Source organism: Cervus canadensis, chromosome 10 (genome assembly GCF_019320065.1).
Source record: "Cervus canadensis isolate Bull #8, Minnesota chromosome 10, ASM1932006v1, whole genome shotgun sequence".
NCBI lineage: Eukaryota > Metazoa > Chordata > Mammalia > Artiodactyla > Cervidae > Cervus > Cervus canadensis.
Window position 1 is genome coordinate 55,739,619 of NC_057395.1, and position 22,107 is coordinate 55,761,725.

General features: G+C 52.7%; 1 protein-coding gene and 1 non-coding gene across 5 annotated transcripts in view; both read right to left on the bottom strand.

The window, feature by feature from the left end:
- Positions 1 to 22,107, bottom strand: part of PHACTR3 (phosphatase and actin regulator 3) — a 203,409-nt gene that overhangs the window by 78,596 nt on the left and 102,706 nt on the right. For all 4 annotated transcript variants that reach the window (XM_043480277.1, XM_043480276.1, XM_043480275.1 and 1 more), the window contains 2 exons: positions 9,721 to 9,882; positions 5,934 to 6,011 (listed from right to left, as the gene is read on the bottom strand). In XM_043480277.1, the coding sequence (XP_043336212.1) occupies positions 5,934 to 6,011; positions 9,721 to 9,882 (240 nt within the window). The remainder of the gene's footprint in view (positions 1 to 5,933; positions 6,012 to 9,720; positions 9,883 to 22,107) is intronic.
- On the bottom strand, positions 10,971 to 11,043 carry TRNAE-UUC. The gene has a single exon. It is a non-coding gene; the product is annotated as a tRNA-Glu (tRNA).

Below are 22,107 nucleotides of genomic sequence, written 5' to 3' on the forward strand. Positions count from 1 at the left end.
AGCACCAGTGTCACAGCACACCTGTCCCGGCCTCTGCCTGCACCACGTCCAACCCACACCTCAGCCTCTGTGATGCCCCTGTCCCACCAGCCAAGGCCACCCAGACAGGTGATGACAAGCGCCGATTGCTGTCCATCACCGAGGTGCTAGGTTGTTACCATCATGGCTATAAATAACCTTCCACTTCAGCACCCCCATCCCACCACTTGGTCCCCAACACACAAATGCTTCTCGTTTGTCAGATCTGACATTGTGCCAACCCTGGAAATCTGCAGGTTAACAAGACAATCCTTACCCACCTCCCACAGGAGGCTTAAACTCTGGGCGGCCACACATGGCATCACCAGCCCAGGAACCGGGCACAGCCCAGGACTGAGCGGGAATCAGGGAGTCCTTGGTCTAGAGAGTGGCCATCCCAGGACGGAGGATACCAGACTCCTAGCAGGACACCTCAAGAAGGACCAGCACCGCCCCTTGCTTGGGGCTCAGCGGCTGGAATCCTTGAGGGTCTGGCCCTTGCCTGGCTGATTGCCCCTCTGGGGTCCTATCTTAGTGTTGAGGGGTTCGATGCTCTGGAGCATAATGACTGATTGGTCCAGGTCACACAACCACACAGCGCAGGTCCAGGCTGGAGGCCCAGCCAGTCAATCATGGTCAGCTCTGAGACACAGCTCCCAGCCCTGGGCTTACAGCACCCACACAGCCCCTGCACACCCTAATCCCCATGGCTGGTTCACCCGGCCACCATGGGGCGGGGTGTCAGCGTAACCTGTGCACATCCACATGGCTGGCCTGCTCAGCACTGTAGGGGCGCCAGCCTGGCTTGGAGAACACGGAGGCGGGGGAGGAGAGATTTATTTCAGAGCTGGGGGTCCACTGACCAAGTCAGGTGGCCGTGTCCCTCCCACTCCTCAAAATGTCCAGGTGGGACAAAAAGTATAAGGTTGCCCTCTCCACCCATCCCACCCCATTGCCCCCAGTTCTTGTGCCCGGGCAGCAAATGGCTCCAGGCCTCAACTTCCACTTCTGTAGAATGGGGCTAATAACTCCTTGCTTCAGAGAGTCAGTGCAAGGATTCAGTGAATTAATGTCTACAACATGTCTGACATAAAGCAGACACCACGCATGTGCTTTCATTACCCTCACTGCTGTTGTTGAGGAGGAAGAGGGAGAGGATGACAAGGGTGATGGTCTGGCCACTCGCCTGGGCCCCTCTGCCATGTGTTATCAACAACCTTCCTGAACAGGGCCCTCCCCAACCCAGGACCTGGGCCAGGCCCGTGATGAGACACCCTGGAGGGACATGTGCTTGTCTTCACTGTTGTTCATCTGCTGCATGTCCCCTCAGGGGAGGCAGGTGGAGAGGGCAGAAAAGACAGAAGTCTGAAGATCTGGGGCCCATAAGATGACATCTGTGCAGCCATGTCACCTGGCCGGGGGCAGGGTCTAGACCAGGTACTGGTGACCCCTTCCCAGAAAAGAGAAGTGACCAGTATTTCTATTTTAGACTTTCTGGACCACAGGCCGCAAGATTCATACTTTTTTTTATTTTTATGAGAATACTTTAAGTTTTAAACCATTTTAAGCTCAAGGGGCTTTACAAAAGCAGATCCTTGGCCAGATCTGACCAGCAGTCAACCAACCCCACCCCAGGAAAAGACCAAGACACAAGCCAAGAGAACTCGCCCAGTGGACACAATTAGAGGTCACCAAGCTCAGAACTACAGCATCTTGGGCCCTCTCTCATGACTGGTTTACACACACTTGGCCCACAGCCGTGACAGTCCCTGCTACCAGCTTACCTGTCTGTTGGTGACACGTGACAGCCAGCACTGACTGAGGCTTTGCGGGACTGTAGGTACTCTGCTAGCACCACCTCACCTGAGCGTCATAGCCCCCCACCCCTTTAGGTCCTATATAGATGGGGACCCCAAATTTTAGAAGCGGTGGCTCATTTGCTGCTGGTGATGATCCCTGTTAATAATAAAGGCATCTCCATCCTCCTCATCAATAAAATGGTCAGAACACTGAACCTGAAAGAGACCCAAAGTCCCCACCCTCCACAGGGCTCAAGAAATGCTGCACCCCAACACACGGTTCTGGGGTTCCTCCACCTGCTTCTACGGCTTAGCAGGTTTGCACGACTCTTTTGGGCTGTGCTCAGAGCTCCGGCTCATGATCATGTTCAATGAAAAGTTACAGTTCTCAAAATAGCCCGGGTGGCTGGGTCGTTGCTAAGCAACGCTGGGGGGTAGGGAAGCTGTGGGCAGCTGGTCCCCTGCTCCCCTCACTGTACGTCGGTGCTCTGTCCCCGCCAGGCCCTTCCAAGGGCGGCAGAGGGGAGCACGAGCCGGGGTCATTCACAGAGCAGCCACGGAGAGAGAGGACGTGCCACAAACATACAACACGCACCGTGCAAGCACACGCATGCATGCACACACATGCATACAGACACTGCCCTCGGCGTTCCCACCAGACTTGACTTGTCACTGCCAACCGCCCCAAGGAAAGGGACCCCGTGGTCTCTTAGGTCACTTGAACACAGCACAGGGGTAACCACCATCTCATTCTCGGACCACTGATGCAGAATGAAAGTCCTTAAATTATTTAAGATAAAGCCAAGAGGACACACACAGGAGGATCAGGGAAAGTCACTCAGGAGCACATAGAGCAACTGGCCAGAGAAGCGGGGGTACTCCTGTCCTTCCTCAATGTGCTTGGACCGGGGAACCTCATGTGGGGCTGGGATGCCGGCCAGCCCTTGCCTGACACAGACACATCACCAGCCAAAGCAGTGAAGAGAGAGTGAGGGAAAGGTCAGCTCCTCACTCCAGGCGGACCCGGTCCCATCTTGAGTCTCCTAGCAATGCCAGCAGGGTCCTTCCTGGATCCAGCAGATTCTTAGAGCTTCAGGAACCGAGGCGAACTCAGAAGAGTTCATACAAAGCACGTGTTCACAGTATCACAAAATAACACACCACCCCCCTCACCAGGAGCGGGGAGGGCAAACCCACTCGCTGGACATAGGCTCGTCTCGGGGATGCACGGGCACCCCTGCAGGCCCGTCCACAGCCAGCTCATGCTGCCATGATCCTGATTGCCTTGTGGGCAAACTCTGGAGCCGGGGGCATGTCCATGTACACGTGAGTGCCCACCTGTGCGGGACAGAGGACCTTCCTGGGTTTGCCTGGCCAAGGGGGTCCCAGTGCGAATTCCTGGGGCTGTGAAGGACTCCAGACCACTCTGGGCCCCTGGGTGACTATTACAGGCTCACTTGGCCTCCCAGGTGCCCCCCAGTGTGAAGTCCAGGCTGGGGTAGGGGAGACTGACCACAGGGGGGCACTCCTGGCTACAAAGCTCCTGGCTACCTACTGGCCCAGTTGGGCAGGTGGGGAGGGTGGGGTGGGGAAGGCCATCTTCTCAACTGTGTGGGGGGTGGATGGTTCAACTTGCAAGGCTACAGATTCTTATCAACCCAGCAGGAACTGTGCTGTCCCAACTGCAGGACAAATTAGGGACCAGGCCTGACCAAGAGCTGGACCTCACCTGCAGTGGGTACAGGCATTTTCTGGACAAGTGCAGGACTGAAACTATCAGCCCAACAGGCATTTGCCCCAGGAGGCCGCAGCCAAACATTCTCAGGTCTCCTCTCATCACTGTGTGTTCATTACACAGTCGGCGCAGAGTTTAAGGGGTACGAGTGGGTACTGAGCCCACATCCCTGCCCCCTCCCTGACCAAGGTCTCTTCCGAGGGCAACCCTTGCTGCCCGACTTCTCCCACGTGCCCCCCAACCAGTGACACCCCCCGCCACCAGCAATGCCCCCCAGCAACACCCCAGGAGGCTCACCCTAGGCTCCGCCCACTCGCCCTGTGGCTTTCTGGGACCCCCGTGGCCCCAGAGGAGCCTGTCACCCAGCCGCTCCTGGGGAGTCTTGTTCTCTTGGCTCTGTCCACGTTGGAGGAAGAGGCAGGAGGGCGCTAGGCCCTGTGAGACACCAGACTCTCTCCCTCTCCCCATTCCTGACCTCCCCACTTCCCCACCCACCTTCTCTCAGCAGCTCCTTCTTGAGGTGCCTGCTCCCTTCCCCCATGGGGTCCTGCACGGGCTGCTCCATGGGGCTGGAAGATGCTCCCCAATTCCCTATCGCTCTCCGTGTCTCGCCAGAGGCGGCACCAAAATTAGATCCAGCTGGGGAGGTTTATAAAGCAGGACGCCTAAGCCCCGCCCCCAGCGCCTTGGACAGCAGAGCACCCAGGTGACCCTAATTGTAGCAAGTTCGAGAAGCACCTTTGGACCCTCCAGCATCAGCCCCGCTTACGTTCTCCATGAGCTCCGTGCCTCTCCGTCACCACACTCAGCTCAGCTGTGATTGTATGCTGACTTGTGGGATTATCTAATCTTTTGTTTCCCACCAGACTGTTGAGTTCTCCGGTAGCTCAAACAGTAAAGCATCCGCCTGCTAATGCAGGTAGACCCGGGTTTGATCCCTGGGTTAGGAAGATCCCCAGGAGGAGAACAAGAAAACCCACTCCAGTATTCTTGCTTGGAGAATCCCATGGACAGAGGAGACTGGCGGGCTACAGTCCATGGGGTCACAAAGAGTCAGACACAACTGTGCAACTGAACAACAATCATAAAATTAAAACAGTCTGCATTTCCATCTCAGCGATGACATTCTCCTAAATCTGAGACACAGACTAGACCATTTAACATCTGAAAGTCCCAGGACTTGATACCAACCCCCCCCCCCACCTTTTTTCTTGTACCAGGCAAAGTTGGATTTTTAGCACTAATTTCCCATGTAGTTTTCCCTGAAAACAGTATCATTAAACTACTTTTCTTCTTAAATCCAAAGGAGAGGACATGAGGGCCCTGCCTGAAGCAGAGCATCTTATAAATCTGGATTCACTGACTCCATGGGCTCCCTTCCTACTTCCTGATGCCTGGGCCAAATCGCCAAGACACTAGGAATATCTGAGTGTCTTATCTTAGTATATATCTTCATATCTTATGGAAATAGGAATTCCACTTAGTCACATGTCCTTGGGGAACTAGCTCTGTAAGGCTGAGTTCCTTAAATCAAGGGGGCAAGAACTTGGTTCAGCTCCAGAAACACTGGTAAACAGCAGTGAGGTTTTCTGAGACCCCACCCCCACCCCGCCCCGCCTTTTCCCACTCTCGCCAAGCTTCAGGGAACTAGAAAGCAAGAAGCTTAAGGTCAGAATCCAAGTCCTATGCCTCACACCATCACCAAGGGAGGAAGATGGGGGATCTCAAGCATTCTGTAAATTAGTTGTGATGGTGATAAAACTGTGTGTTTCTCAAAGAAGCATACACAGGCAACCACGCAGATGCCACGCTGAGTACTGTCTCTGGACCAGAGACTGAACAGCATCGGGGCCCTCCCTCTGGCTGCGTGACCCAGGGCAGCCACCTCCCAGGTGCTCCCATTCCTCATCTGGAGACAGGGATAACACCACACCCAGTCCCGAGGATGCTGCGAGGACCAAAGGACAAAGGTGAAGCCAGCACAGCAGCAGGCGTATAGTCGGCACTTAAAAAACAGCAGCTGCAGTCCTAGGCAGTCATGGGGAACAAAGACTCAACAAATCAAGGACTAAACTACGAATGTGAAGAGACAAAAGTCACCGCTACGACTCCAGAGGAATTGGCACAAACCATCCACACCCGGCTGGGGTGGGAAGCAATCCCTCATTCCCCAGGGCGAGTGGCTGACTCACACTCATGGAGGGGTCCCTCAGAGGCGGGGGTTGAGCCATGGGTCCCGACTTGGAAAACTTCTCTAACCATGGAGGCCTCAATCCAGTGCAGCTGCCACCTCCGGACAACAGACTCCTGGGACACTCCACCCTGAGGGATTTGCTGGGCCCCCGTGAGACACCCAACTCTGTGTTCCCGGGCCCACTTACCTTGCTCCATCATCTCCAGCAGCCCCTTCTTGATGAGGTCCTCCCGGCCCTGCCTGCCGGCCATCTTCTTCTCCAAGGCTGCATGCAACACAAACATCAGGTGAGTCCCAGGCTGAGCATCTCAGGCCCCACCCTGAGCCCCGGCCAAGGCCACCTCCAGTTCAGGAAGACAGCAGTGAAGCAGCAGGTGACCGTGGGTCAGGGGGCTACAGGCGGGGGTGCGGTCAGAACCCGAGCTCCCTCACCAAGCAGTGTGCTGATCATGTACCGGAAAGCTGGGCCTTGGGGAGGTAAATGAGTTCTGTTTAAGGCAGTGGTTTCCTGCCTTGTCTGAGAAGCGATGCCCGGAACACCACCCTCCTCTAAGTTCTCACTGGCCATTCCTTGGCTGAATTCGCCTTCACTTACCAACCCAGGGCCCTGTTCCCTCTCTGCCCTCAATGCTCTGGGGTGCATGTCTGTGGTTCTATACATCCTGGCCGCCCTTTTGTCTGTTCACAGATCAGCCTTCTGCACAACTGCCCCACTGGAGGCTCTTTCAAGAAGCCCAGGTTCACCCTTTCAAAGACTGTGCCAGTCAAATAGGAAGGAGGCAGGCTGGCCCCATTCCCCTCCACTGATTCTAATGTGCGGAAGGACCCTTGTCAATTTCTCCTTCGGAATAGCCCTTTGGCCCTTCTCCCAGAACAAAGCACTCCAGAAACTCGCCCCTGCCCCTCCCTCTCCCCTCCCAGCTCACTTGCTTGAGGAGATCCTTTTTCCCCTAACTGTCCAGAAACCAATCTGCCTACAGTAGAATGCAATTCCCAAATACAAACCCATGTCACTCCTCAGATCCTCTCTTTAAAAGATGCAAAGTACTGGCTATGAGCCTGGGTCACCAGGGGCCCTGAGTCCCCCACACATGTGAGTGCTCAGCCCAGTGCAGGTTATGATGGAGAAGAGAACTGCCATCTGACCAGTGAAGCTTAAAGTCTAGTGGCCGATGACAAACAGATGATGTCAAAGGTCATCGAATTTATTCAAAAATATTTACTGAGCACCTATTCTGTGCAGGCATGGGGGAGCAAGAGAGGCGTGAGCTCTGCCTGTGGGCCAGCACTTTGGCACAGAGGACTCACATCTATTACAAGCAGGCCAGTGGCATCAACCAGAACCAGACAGCCTGGAACAGGGCGTCCAGGGAGCCCCGGTGGCCTCCCTGAGGGCATTGACTCAGGTATGACTAGGAAAACCCCAAATGTATCGCGAAAAGACATTTGGGGCAAAGGGAACTTAATTTCCAAGCCAATTTCCAGGTGCCAGAAGTCTGGATAAAACTGAGTAATTTGGTTGCTATTTCCTTCTCCTGACCCAGACCTGATAGAACCCAGGTCTCCTGCATTGCAGGCAGATTCTTTACAGCCTGAGTCCCCGGGGAAGCCCCATGAACTCTGGCTTTGGGAGGTACAAGCAGAGAGGCCGCCATCCAGCCCAAAAACAGGGGTGAGCACAGCCAGAGTGGGGTCTCTGAACTGAGGGACCCCGTCGTCCGACCAGCACTGGGGGGTGCTCACGGGAGGCTGGCCTGGGTGCAGGACATCACGTGTGCTGGCCTGTGAGTCCTCCCGATGTAGGAGGCAGAGCCAGGAGCAGGGTCCGTATCTCAGGGACACTCACCCCCAGCAGATACAGGCTGCACTGCCTCTTCCAGACTTCAGGCTTCGGGAGCCACCTTCATGGTGTCGCCCAATCCCCACTCTGGCCAAACTACTGTCTGCTTTGTTTTTTCCCTTTAAATCATCTTTATTTTTACTTCATCTCATCCTGGCCAAGGATGCCTGTGAAATCAGGGATTGGATACGCTGAAGTAAATAACATCCCACACTTTGGGGGGAGAGGATGGTTTAGAATAAATAAATGAGATGCAGTACTGTCTGCAGAATTCCAAATGCTTGATAAAGGACCCAGTGCTGGGGACGCCAGCCTGAAGGCAGGGGTTCACCTGGAGACCCTCAGTCCCCTGGCAGGGACCCCACAGTGCTCTGATAAGCTCACAGGTCACCTCCCGCAGCCCAGTGCCAAGTGAACCAGGGGCACAAGGTCCCAAGAGCACACAGCTCACCCTCCAATCCCACAGCTCAGAGAGCACCAGGGGCTCTCCGAGGTCACAGAGATCACCCTATTCCAGCCCCCTGAGCCTTTCACTGCTGCCCAACCTGGGGCATCTGCACGGCCGTTCCCACAGCTGCGATGCTCTTCCTTGCTTTTCTCCAGGGGCCAATTACACCTCAGCTCAGGGTCACCGCCTCACCTGGGTCTTCTCAGGCCACCCATCCCAAGGCCATGCCCACCCCACCCACCTGCTCCCCAGCGCCTGCGCCGAGATGCTGACTGTCACGTGCTCATTCCCTTGCTTGTCTGTCTGTCTCCCGACGCCCCCCTTGGAGGAAGGCTCCAAGCAGGCAGTGTCTAGTCCCCCTTTCTAGCTCTCTGGCATACGGAGCCGCATCAGATTCATCGAATATCAGTGTTTGTTCTGCTTTCATTCTTGACAAGGAGAGCCTATCAATCAAATTCTTGGGCAGTTAGAAACATAATCTTGTGAAACGCGTACACAGTGTGAATGGAGGACTCGCTGCTGCTATTAGGAGCCCCCCGCTCCTCACAAGTGGCTTTGCCGCCGCCGTGCTCTGAGCGCTGGAGTCTGTGCCACTTCAAGGCTGGGACCCCCGGGGACCGTCAGAGGCAGCAGCCCGAGGAGGGCACTTCTCAGTCAGGTCCCCGGGGCCCAGGACTAATTCCACGCCAGCGCCTCCCTCTCTAATTGTTTCCAGCCGCAGCTAACAGGGCCTGTGGGAGCTGAGAGCCTCTCTCTCCCCCGGGTTTGCCTCTCAGGGCACCGACCTCCCCTTCACCCAGGGCACCAGGCACCCACCCTGGCACCCAGGAGCCAGACCTGAGCCCGCCTGCCCCAGGACCCACCGCTGCTCGGCCCTGGAGGCGGCTGCCCATCTCATCCCACCTCCCACCCTGATACGGCAGGAGCACAGGCGATGGGGTGGTTCTGAGCATTTGGTTAGAAACATGCTGTGTCGCTTTTACCCTGACAGTTCTGTCATTGTCACCAAATCTATCCCATGGGTCTGGCTCACAGCTGGGGCAGGGGCAAAGGTACAACCTCTTGTTACCCAACTTCCCACAGAGCTGAAGGTGACTGAGGGGGGCTTCTAGAACCTCCAGTGGGTGGGATGCCCAGATATGAAGTCTCTTCAGGAAGAGCTTAGGAGCTGGCGAGTGGCAGGCCATCTTCTGTAGGAGCCTTGAGGCATCACAGCCAAACTGATGGCCTTCACCATCTGAATAACCGGGGGGACTCTTGGGGTCAGTGGTTGTCTCCAGGCCCCGGGTTGTCAAAGTGAGTGTTCTGGTGCAGAAGGGAGGGCGGTTCCTATTCAGGTGTGGTCAGTCAGGAGAGATGGTTACCAGCTGGGTCTCGCCCCAGACTGGCCCTGCACCGACCCCCAGTCTGCATTCTTAACGAGGTCAAGGGGGTCATGTGTGCCTCTTGGGGTCTGGGTGGTGCATGGGCTATGGGTGTGCCTGGGGCTGATGCCGCACCCCCAGCCAGGGACCTGGAGGGACCAGAGGAGGAAGGGACCCGCAGGAGGCCGAACAGCTCCTGTCATAGAGGCCACAGAGCACAACCCACCCCTCCCAACATCTGCAGAAGAAAGCGAGGTGATAGTGACATCAGGCCTCCGCCCCCCCACCTTCCCCCCAACCTCTCTCCCACACCCACACTCACCTGACGTGGTCTGCTTCAGTTTTTCATTTTTCTTTTTCCTCCATTTCCAGGGTTTGAAGATTCTGCCCAGGGTGGCCAGCTTGCTGTTCCTCCTCACGGGGGGAGTTCGAATCCCTGAGACCAGATATTCGGAGCGCACTGGGGGGGTTTGGTCCATCTCATCTGGAAGGAGAAAACCCAGAGAGGGGTCAGTGGTGACCAAGCCCACACAACGCCCTGGTACCACAGCGATCCTCCAAAGCCTGGGGCTCAAGAGGATGGTCCAGGCGATGGACACACACACTCATCTTCCATCGTGTACCAGCCCACGTTCAAGTGCACACCCAATAGGTTAATTCACTTCTTGCTTCCTGTGAGAAGGAGCTGGGAGCCTAAGTTTTTCCAGAACCAAGAAACCCCAGAGAGACCTGAAGATGCAAGAAGAGCAGGGCTGGAATGAGCGAGTACCAGGCCAGAGGAGACCGCCAGCAGTCAGAGGGGCCAGGGCCTGGGGCAGGCTGGTCATCACCAGACCCAGATGCCCCATGTGACAGGCCCCCTGGCCAGCAGCCTCCAGAGAAACCCCCAAGGTTTGACTTCCCAAGGGCATTTCTCATCAGCAGCCCAAGCCACTCAGCCCCCTGAGCTTCTGTGTCCACATCTGGAAAACAATGGTCATCCCTCATAACTCGGGTGGAGAGGAAGTTTCCGTGTGACCATAAGATGGCCATGAAGTCTGGAGACATATGGAAGCACACGAAATACACAGTTTATTGATAGCATGTTACAATCCATGTAAGGTACTATTATATGTGTTTTGAAACTGTAGATACTCTGATTAACATGGCACACCAGCATGGGGGACTTTCAGCATAAATTTTCAAGATATAATTTATATTATATAAGCAATATAATATTTCTTATGGAGTGAAAGTCACTGCTTGTTCAGGGCTAGATGCTATGGTATTTTATTCCCACATTAAAACTATGAAGTGGAGACTGTTATTACACCCATTTTACAGACAGGCACACTGAGGTTGTCAGAGCAACAGAATTCTGGTCTCAGGCAGTCTGACTCCAGAAACCTCTCTCATATCGCTAAGCTGCTTCTAGGTTGATGATACAAATTTATTGCCCAGAGCAGGAACCAAATGGATGGATGGATGGAACACAACAAGAGACATAAACCAAGATGGTCCCAGCCAACCACTCTCTCTAGCTGTCCCCGCATCCTCCCCCCGCACACAGCCAAGGGGGATATGGAATTTTAGTTCCCTGATCAGGAATAGAACCCGTGCCCCCTGCAGTGAAAGTGCAGAGTCTTAACCACTGGACCACCAGGGAAGTCCCCCTCCAGCTGTTATTAGTCGAATGTTAAATATATACTGGGGACTGGCTCCACAAAGCAATCCCATGTGGACAGACAGTTCAGGGGTGTCTTATTTGAGAACTTCTGCCCGCAAACTCAGCAAACCAGCCAGACTCCTAAGCCAATGCCATCCTCCACCTTGTGTTCACCTAAGACCTCAGGGCCAAACATCCACGAGGGGCCCAGGGCTTTTGGGTCAGGGAATAAGTGAGTCAGGGCAGTCCAAGGACTGGTCACGGATCCCCAGCTCCACGCTCCAGGCGTGCAGGTTGCAGACGGCCCTTCTTTCCCCAGAGGAGGTTTATTCCATGTTACATCCTCTCCCTTCCTTCCCCCGCCCACGGACGCCAGATGGGAGCAGAACGGCCAGAACCACGTGGCCCCAGGAAAGCTGACTGTCCTGAAGGCATTATTGGCACAAAGGGGAAAGAATTGGCCAGGTCTCCCCAAGGTTCTGGGCTGGTTTGAAGATAAAGACAAAGATCCCCAGAGATGTACCTGGGGATGGGGAAGAATTGCCATCACCTTGTTTATATTAATGCCTCTTCTCACTCCACAAAGGATGTGTGGCCATTACATAAACACATGCCCAACAAGATACAATGAGTGAGGAAATCCAAAAGAAAAGGAGTATGGACAGGGCCACCGCATCAAGGATTAGACACCACGTGTCACTCAGAGCTTCCTAGCAGCCAAAGCAAAAAGGAGCAGCCCAGAGAATAAACCACAAATCAGACCCCAAACCTCACTCTGTCTGCACCTGAATAGCTGGACTTCAACCCAGGTCACCAGCATCTCCATCCCAGAAGCCCACTTACTAAGTCATTTCAGTCGTGTCTGATTCTTTATGATCCATGGACTATAGTCCACCAGGCTTCTCTGTCCATGGGATTTCCCAGGCAAGAATACTGGAGCGAGTTGACATTTCCTTCTCCAGGAGATCTTCCCAATCCAAGGACTGAACCCATGTCTCCTGCATTGGCAGGTGGATTCCATCTGCTAAGAAACATACAGTGCAGTGGTGGCTCGAGAAGTTTGCAAAGGAGATGAGAGCCTTGAAGATGAGGAGCACAGTGGCTGCCATTGGAAGTTGACAACAACCAGTTGAGAAGATCATCGAAGCTGATCCTCTTCCAACTAGACAAGAAGTTGCCGAATGTCAACCATTCTAACAAAAGCCCATACGAGTCTTCAAATTGCTGTCCCCTGTGAACCCCGACAATGAAACTCTGCCCATATCACTTTCCTGCTTAATCCCCGTGACCTCTCTTCTCATTTAGGACAAAACCACCAAGCCTGCAAAGGGTTCTGAGGTCTGCTCCTGACCACGCCCACCTCACTCCTGCCCACTGGCCCCCCTTTCCCATTTCATCATCATCACCCTATGCATTAGTGTCTATGGCACTTATAGAAACCAGAATGTAACAGGTGTTAGGATGCAGGTGCCAGAACCAGGCATTAGGGCTCACTCACTCAGCTCTGTCACTCACTCCCTGGGGCTGAGGGGCTCACACCCACCCTCCTTCTCCCCTCTGCATCCTTACCTTTGCCATGGCCTTGCTGGGGGAACAGGGAACAGGGGACTTCCCAAGTCCTCATCTGCTTTGCTTGAACCCATGAGAGGCAGGCAGAAGGACAGCGAAGCCCCTTCCCCATCGCCCCCTCCCCTCTCCCTCCACCATCACCACCATCACTATTTTAATCTATGGTCTCCTTGCTCCCCCACCTCACCTCTGCCCCCTAGTGGCTTGAGCAGGTACTGTGGTTCCCACCTCACTTTGGACACACCTGGATCCTCACAGTACAGTCTGGGACACAGGCAGCCCGTGGTCACTGAGCAGACTTCACTCCACACTCCTCTTGAGAGACCTCACTCATTCATTTATTCAACAAAAACCTACTGACACCAGGCATGTGTCGGGAACTACACCAGGCATGTGTCGGGAACTGTACCAGGAGGAGGTACAGAGGTGAACAGAAAGGATCTCTGCCTTCGTGGGGCTTCTACCACCTGCGGGAAGGGCTTCTACCACCTGCGGGATGAACAACAGGTGTGGCTATTAAGAAACCAGGCCTGTTCGCCACCTTGTTCCCTGTTGCCTTCCTCTCCTGATTTTTCCCCATCACATTTATCACCTGGAGTATGGGCTTTCCTGATGACTCAGCTGGTAAAGAATCCTCCTGCAATACAGGAGATACAGGAAGCGTGGGTTCGATCCTGGGTTGGGACCATCCCCTGGGGAGGACATGGAAACCCGTTCCAGTATTCTTGACTGGAAAATTCCATGGACAGAGGAGTCTGGCAGGCTACAGTCCATGGGATCGCAAAGATTCAGACATGACTGAGTGACTAAGTACACACGCACGTGTGTGTGTATGTGCCTGCATGCACTCACACACCCCTGCACAATTACTTGTTTGCCTGCTGCTCACAGTCCCCTCCCTAATTGGAAGGCAGGGTCTGCCTTTGACATCTGGTTTGCAGCCGAACCCCTGGTGTCCAGAACACATGAGGCAAGAACCTACGTGCTGAAGGCGATCTTTCCAGACACGAGGATGGATTGACAGAACCCAGCACCTTCTCAGGGAGCTGGGGGAATGTGGGGGTGACTGTAAACAGCCGGTTATGAAAGGCTGCTCTGAGCGGGGCTATTGGAGCAAAAGCCTGGATGAGAGGGAGCCAGCAGTGTAGACGGGAGTGGGGTAGGGAAGAGGGTCCCAGGCAGAGGAGGAGTGAGCTCAAGGGCTTGGAGGAAGAGCACAGTGGGGGAGGGCTGTGGATGGCCTGGGGAGGCAGGCAGAGGCTTGAACTTGATTCAAAACCCAGCAGGAGCCTCTGGGGTTCTTCAGCTCAAACAACTGGATTTGTTCATTTTTCAAATATCCAATGTGTGTGACCAGGAAGACACCTCAGTCTGAGGGACTCCCTGCGGTGGTGGGGGTGGGGGGGTGTCCTGCTGTCGTGGGAGGAGTAAAGACCCCTGAGCCCTGGTGGGGAACCCCTCCAGAGGTCTGAAGGCTGTGCCTCCACCGCCCTCTGTCCCTGCCTGCCCCCAGGTGAGGACTAGGCCAGGTGAGGGCTGTGGCTTACAATCCAAGGTCAGAAACTTCAGAAGAGATGCACAGTCAGCAAAGGAACCGCTTACAAGCCACCCGAGGGCATGCATGTGTCACTGATGGCCTGTCTGGAGGTCTGAGTGAGCAAAAGTGGGGTGGTCCTCCCAGGCACGGCGTGGCCCACTCACACTGGCAGGTGGCAGTGAATGTGGCCAAGTGTGTATCTAGGAGAGAGGGTGTGCATATGTGTGAGCCTTTGTGGGTGGGCACATGTGCACCCGTACACGTGTGTCGCATAGAGAAGAGAGGCTGAGGGGACTGCCGCCCCCCTCCCCAGCCCCTGAATTTGCTCAGCATCCCTGGAGTTGCTGGGGAGCCTCCTTCCCACATCGGAGAGGATTCCTGGAGGTGCAGACACATCAGTAGACTCTGAATGGTGCAGTGGCACTCAGTTCCAGGGGCATCTCTGCCACCTGTGAGGCATTAGCAGTTAATTAATGAAAACTGTTTTCTCCACATCTGCTAAGGAAGTACAGCCTGCAGCGACAGGGCAGGCAGGAGGGGGGCCTCGCAGGCTCCCACATGATGGATGGGGCAGGCGCCCTGCCCTGGAGCTGAAGGGGCCAGCCCCAGTCCCTCCCTTCTCTGATCCCTTGGACCAGTGGTCCACACCATTTTTGGCACCAGGGACCGGTTTCATGGAAGACAATTTTCCCACGGACCAGTGCAGGGGTGCAGAGGATGGTTTCGGGATGATTCAAGCACATTACGTTTATTGAACAGGAGGCAGAGCTCAGGGAGTAATGCAAGTGATGGGGAGCGGCTGTAAATAAAGATGAAGCTTCTCTCATTCACCTGCCGCTCACCTCCTGCTGTGAGGCCCAGTTCCTAACAGGCCATGGAGCAGTAAGGGTCTGTGGCTCCCAGGTTGGGGACCCCTGCCTTAGACAACTCCAATTCTCTCCGGGTTCCCTCTGAGGCTCACAGCAGGGGAGGCGCTTGTCCCCCAGGACCCAATGCCCATCCACACCCATTGGTAGATCCCACAAACCTACAAGTCAGGAACTGCTAGAACAAGGCAGTGAAGGATACCAATTCCATGGCCAAGGAGGTCACTGAGCTTATAGGCTAATTTCCATGTCTGTCTCAGGCTCAGCTCCTTTATTCCTAATATTCCCTTCCATCCTAGCTCTGATCACAGTCAGATCTCATCTTGGGATGTGCTATTTATTGTTATCATCTGTCTTTCCCATCAGAACAAATATAAGCTTTATGAGAATAGGAACTGTGGCCATCTTGTTCATCACAGGTCCCTGGCATCTTCACAGGCAACTGGCACCCAGGAGGTGCTCAAATAAACACCTGCTTGATCTGTGAATCTGGGAAGCAGAGCTGCCAGGGCTGGAGCCCCCGTCCTCCTAACTGCAAAGTCCTCCTCTTAGTGACATCAGGCATTTCGGCTTCCTTGTCTTCTATCCATTGACCTGTCCTTGTCCCCTTCCACGTCACCAGGTCACCTTCCCCAAAACACCCTGGGAGGGAAGCCCCCCTCACTGATCACCAGGGGCCATGTGCTGAGCTACTGGCCTCACAGGGAAAACAGGCCCCATCTGTATCAGACAATACTGAAACACTTTTTGCTTGTTTCATTCGTTCATTCATGAATTCATTCATCAAGCATCAGCTGAGGCATGCTGTGCACCAGGGCTGCTGTGAGTTTGAGACAGAGCTGTAAACACAACTGACACACGGTTTTGCTCTGCATGAACCTCACCTGCTTACAGAAGAGGAAGAGAAGCAAGGACACGGTGACTTCAGGGTGTGATACGAGCTATGAAAGAAGCAAACAAGAAGTGGGGATGTGGGTCAACCGCACGGCCTCTGCTTCTTCAGGGAGTCCTTCCCTTCCCCAAAGAATCCGTCTGGCAATATGCAGTGCCCATGTTATGTAAACAAAGCACTGTGCCAGGCGTGAGGTGAAACAAAGAGATGCTGGACACTCCCCTGCCCTGATGGACTCACTGACTATGCAGGAAATCAAGATGCACAGAATCACCAAGACGGAAACCGACAACTGCAGAGGAAGCAACTCTTCCTGCCTGGACTGGGAAAACTCTGAGAAGGCTACCAGGGGTGGGGGTGACATTGGAGTTGGGCCTTGTAGGTTAACTAGGAGTTGAATAAAAGGTGCACACCCATAAAAGCATGGTTGTATGTGGTGTCTGGTGGATAACAAAGAATGCGAGGGAGTAAGATCTGACACCTCCAGTCTCTGAGGCTCAGATGCCCCATAAAATCTCCACATATAAAATTGGGATCCACACAGAGATTCCATCTGTCTATGGTGCCAACTCATGACCAACACACACCCACAAATACACAGACACAAACTTATCATCATTATCATCACCACTGACTATCAATAATAGGAAAAGATAATCTCAAAGTAAGAAAATAGTCTTTCTTATTGCTATATCAATAAATACATGGATAAATGAAAAAATAGCAAGTGTTGTCCTTAGTGTTTTTAATTTGCTGGCATGGGTCTGAGTACATGAAAACCCTTAGGCTGGAGCTCTCCATTTCTGGATGGAGAGGACGGAGGGGTTCAGCCAAGAAGAGCCATGTGTGGCCAGGATGGAGCCTTGAGGGCATGAGAATCACTTAGGGATCTGGTTTGAGACCAGTCCCATGGAAAGGCTCCAGAGAACATCAGTGTGGACAGCAGCTTCAGGGAACAAGGCTGAAGGCCAGGAGGCCCACTGAGAGAGGCCAGGCGGGTGAGGGCCATGGGACAGCAAGGAAGAGTGGGGTGGTCCAGGGATATCAGTGCAGCAGAGTCTTCACCAGATCTTGGTGAGAAAACAAGGGGCCAGTAACACAGGCAGAAGACTCAAGAAAACCAAGGTTTGTTTTGTCATCACTGTCGTCAGCAACAGCAGCATCTGTTGGGCACCTGCTGCGTGACAAGCTGTGTTCTGAGCACCTGACAAGGATCAGCTCATTCTGTTCCCATCAAGACCCGAGGAGGCAGGTCGCTATCTTCATCACTCACATTATGGTAAAGAAAATGGAAGCAGGGATGCGAAACAGCTTTCCCAGGTCACGTGGCTAAAGTGACAGAGTGGGCTTGGAAATCAGGACACCTGCTCTGAAAGCCCTCGTCCTAACCCCAACGTCAGACCACATGGAGCAGATGATAACAGCACGGTTACCTGGGATACGGGATGAAGGAGGAGAAGCGGGGCTGGAGCAGAGAGCATCATTAAAGCAATGTACACGAAAATCATTGCATTTAGGGTATAAAGACCAATAACTTGTGTCCAGGCTGCAAGAGATGTGGCTTTATGGTTGCTGTCTATTAAGAAAGTGCTGGGTGCTTTCATAGACCCACCAGCTGGATGGTGCTGAAGGTCCAAAGCCAAATTCATGAAATGGATTTGAAGTTGCCCCAATATAGAACTAGTCTTGGTTTGACCTTCTCCTGTCCTCCTGGAGTTTGATCCAGAACCTCTGCTTCTGGAGTTCGATCCAAGTTCTGGAGTATCGATCCAAGAGCAGGATATGTTGGGGAGGGGTACTGATAAACCCAAGAAGAACTGGGCCACATGTGGACAGCTTCCAGGGAGCAGTGAGACCACATCCCCAGGTCACACTGCTCAGAATGCAGGAAGGAGCTGGTTGCTGAGTAGGGCAGGGGAGCAGGGCTTAGGAAGAAGAATGAATTTATTTAAAGTGGGGGGGGTGGGAGGTGGAAGAATTCCTGAAGGCCTGTGGCTCTATGCCCAGCAACTCTGCGGACGTTTCTCTACAGTTCTGCAAGTGTATCCATCAGAACCTGTCAACAGTGACAGCCCCCTGCAATGGAAATGCTTCCGCCTTCCAGCTGGGAGGGAACAGGGGCCCCCAGAGCAGGTGCCCAGCACAGCAGTGGGTGCAGGAGTAAATGAATGAAGAAGAGAATGAATGAATGAGAAATGGATCCTGGAATACAAGAACTGAAACGGAATCGGAATGCAGGTCAACGGAACTTAACAAGACCTGAGCACCTCTGTGCCCCTTTACGACGGCAGGTAATTGTAATTCTTGAGCAACTTCCCGGCCGCATGCTGGCCTGCCATTTTTCCTGGCTGCCACCTAAGCAGACGGCACCTCCTTTCTCTCCCTCCCTCATTAGTCGAGGTGCTAAGGAACATACAGAAGGAAACACAAGGCCCTGGCTGAGCTTAGAGTGAATAACTGGTCCCTGGAATACTGCAAATTGAACAAATGCTTCATCATAGAAGAACATACCTTGGCACGCTCAAAGGAAGGCCATCAAACTCTTCTGGGTGTTTAATCCAAAGAAACAACCCCAGGAGGTGGGGACATCTTCTGCTCCATTTTATGTTTAGGAAACAGAGGCTACGAGAGGCCCATGTGGAAAGTCACATAACAGGGAAGTGGTGGGTCTGGCACCGGATGGCAGGTTCTCTGACCCAAGCTCCGCATCTGGGCATGACACTGTGTTGCCCAAAGCATCTCCCATGGAACCCTAGCAGTGGCAAGGCTTTGTGAATGAAGACACTTGGGAAAACACTATCTACACTGAAAGTCTTGCCTGAAGAGCCCACCACATACCATCATAGTAAAGGCTCTGAGAAGTCCTGCAATAAACAGTCTCATTCAGCCACTTGGCCAGCTTCTCCTAAATAGAAGGACCAGCCAACCCCTATTTGCACCTTGCTGCCCAGACAGTGACAACCACACAAACTGTCAAATGGAGCTTGAGCAATAAACCTGAGATTAAGCCCCTTGAATGTATTCTGCTAAGTAGTGCTAATGACAATTTATTTAGGGAGTTTAAAAGCCTTTTCCCCAATATCTGTTCCCAAAGGTAACAGGATTCACTAAAGTCTTAGCAGAGGTGTCTCTAAATTTCCCAAGTCTCTAAGCCTCTTCCAGCTATCTCAGGCCCCCTGCACAGAAATGATGCTGAAATTAATTCTAGATAAATGGGCATCATTCATGCCTCTGACACCAGTGGAAAAAATCAAGACCTTATTAAAGTGGCTTCTTTTTTTCCCTCATATGCATCGTGGAAAAAACAGCACATCTAGCTAGAAAGCCCATCTGTTCAGCATCAACTCCATAATTCTGCCAATGGTGGCGGGTGTCTGCCAGACATATGGCCAATTCTCCAAGTGAAATCAGCTCAAATCTGTAAATCAAGTGGATCCAAAAAGGCTCCACAGAGCTTAGAACCAGGAGTTGAAACATGAAGATGACAGGGTCACACAAGGGAAAAGGTGGGATCTGGAAAATCAGCTTTGTTGTCATTGGGCTTAGAAGGATGCTGCACATGAGCAAACGCTCATAAAAATGATTCTGCAAGAAGCCCAGAGACTTTGCAAAGCCTAAAAGCTGGTTTTAGAGGCATCCTCTTAAAGATCCTATTTAACAGAGTGGAGACAAATGAGTGTTTCAGAAAGAAGAGACATAAACAGTGAAATAAGACATCAGGAGAGTTTAGCATCGCAGGATAAATTTAGACAAAAAACATCGCCCAACATCTTCAAAGCCCAAGCTCTAACTCTGACTGTCCAACCTCAAATGCAAGATGAAATTCTTAAATAATGTCAGTCAATGCTTAAGGATATATAAATGTTAATTTTAAAATACACATACTTTAGCATTTTTCACAGGAACCAAACAAGTTATAAATTCTGGGAAGATTCTGAACCAACAGATATGTATTTAGATAGTGTTTTCCAGACTCAATTTTGCCTAGGTCAAGGATGGGAAAATGTGTTCTGAAAAAGGCCAGATGGTAAGTATCTTAGGCTCTGAGGGCCGGACAACCTGTCACAATGACTCAACTCCTCTGCTGCAGCATGAAAACATCAGGAGATGCTTGTAAATTAATAGGTGTGGCTATATTTAAATAAAACTTTATTTGCAAAAGCTGGTGACAGGAGGATTTGGTCCATGGGCTGTTGCTTGCCAACTGCTGCCTTAAATGGTCCCTTTGAAAAGGTCTTCAGGGGAAAAGTACTACAGGACACTCCTGTAGTAAAAGAAAAAGAGAGAAAAGGAACATTTTCTGATCTGAGCCTTTACCTACTAGCCCACTCCTAACCTCCAGGCTCCAGGCCAGCATCACTCTGCCCACCTAACTATGCAGCCTCCTCGCTGGTTCCCAGGCATCCACTAATCCTGCTCCCCTAAGCAAACAGGCTTTTGCATCACTTCCCTGCTTAATGTCATAGCAGCTTCTAGAATGAAATACACAACCTCAGCTATAATCCCAGAGTCCTGGCCTCTGCTTATTTCACATCATGCCATGCCCCACTATGCTCTACTTCTGTCTCTTTCTGCTCCTCCCACCACAGGGCTGCCTCCAAAGCCAATCACTCTAACAGTAACACTTTTCCCTGAAAAACTCCTACTCATTCCACAAGGCCCCATCGTCTATGCTCATCTGTTAGGTTTTCTGTTGTTTTTTCTACCGTAGTCTTCAACACAATTTATAACTAGCTATTGATTTCATGTTCATTAGTTTTAATGTCCATCTTGGCTATTTGACCATGAGGGCATGTAAAGGAATCCAAGCTTGTACTGTTCTCTGCACCAAAGCCCCGTAAATCAAGAGACAAGTTGTTGGGGTAAGGAATTTCAGAAAGCTGACAAACCAAGAAGATGGTGGACTTGTGTGCCAAAGAGCCACCTCGCCCGAGCTGGACTTCAGGCTTCTTTTTATACTTAAAGGGGAGGGAGTAAAGTCAAGCATTTTCTGGTTCCCATCAGTCTCTGGAGGGAAATATGCTAATTTCTTCCTTCCTGCAGTTACTCACAGGTAGGTCTAGTCAGGAGGTTTCCTAGGAGCAAAAGGCATTTAGCCTAATGCTCATTATCTGGCAGGCAGGGTTTCCAGAGATGGGCCATTATGCATCATTTTAAGCTTATAGGCAGCATCCCTTTAGTGATGAACTTGTAACAGAATACAAAGATTCTTCACTATTACAAGCAGAAACCAAGTGTGTCCTGTATAATTGCCTCCCTATGTCCCAAACAGTCCAGGTGGGTCCAGCAGGTACTTGAGAGAAGCTGAAGACTTCTTCTTTCTGTGCTCAAGTTCATAGCCCTTGCCCACGGGGACCTGTCCAGGAACATCTGAAGGCTATAATCCTACCAGAATGAGGCGTGGTTCTCAGGATTTACCAAGTAGAGTTCCCTGGCAAAGCTGATGAGGTTTCCTGCTATACTGTTAATGTTTCTGCAGCTGCTTACCGAGAACTTTCACCCAAGAGACAACAATGTGATGCTTGAACACCTACAAGTGTCTGCATGTGTGTTGTCGCCAGGGCCCCTGCTTCTCCCTGGGTCCTGGTGACTGTCACGGAAGCGACAGAGCGAGAGGGAGACAACAGGCACGCCGGCAGCCATACCACGCATGCTTTCCGGGAACAAGCATCAGCTGGTGATGGGCCAGTCCCGGAAACCTGCCCCTGCAGGTGACATCTGTCTGCCCAGACCGTCCCTAAGGGCTTCCCGCTGCTGTTGGACGACAGCCCCCTTTGGCACCCCCAGCAAGGGCTAGCCCCGGCGGCCCCACTTGCAGCCACCGTTCCCTGACATTCTGGGCCACCAGAGAGTCACTCTGGGTGGGGGCTGCAGCCAGTTCTGTCCACTCCCCACCACACCCGCACTGGACGGACCCACTCACACTACAATCCACTTTCCTGAGCGTCTACTCCATACCCGAGACCCAGCCCTGCCCATCCACTCCCAGGGGCTAGAGGTGAGGGAGGGGACAGTCATGTAAGTAGACAATTAGGACAGTGGGCTTTACCACTCCACCCTCCCCTGCCACCCACCCCAGTCCTGGTCAACCCCATCACTCCCAGGTTCCTGCAATGTCCTCCCTGGGTCATGTCCCCTGACACCCATTTCTCCCTGCCTAAACCCCTCGCATGGCTTCCATTTGTGACTGGAATAAAATC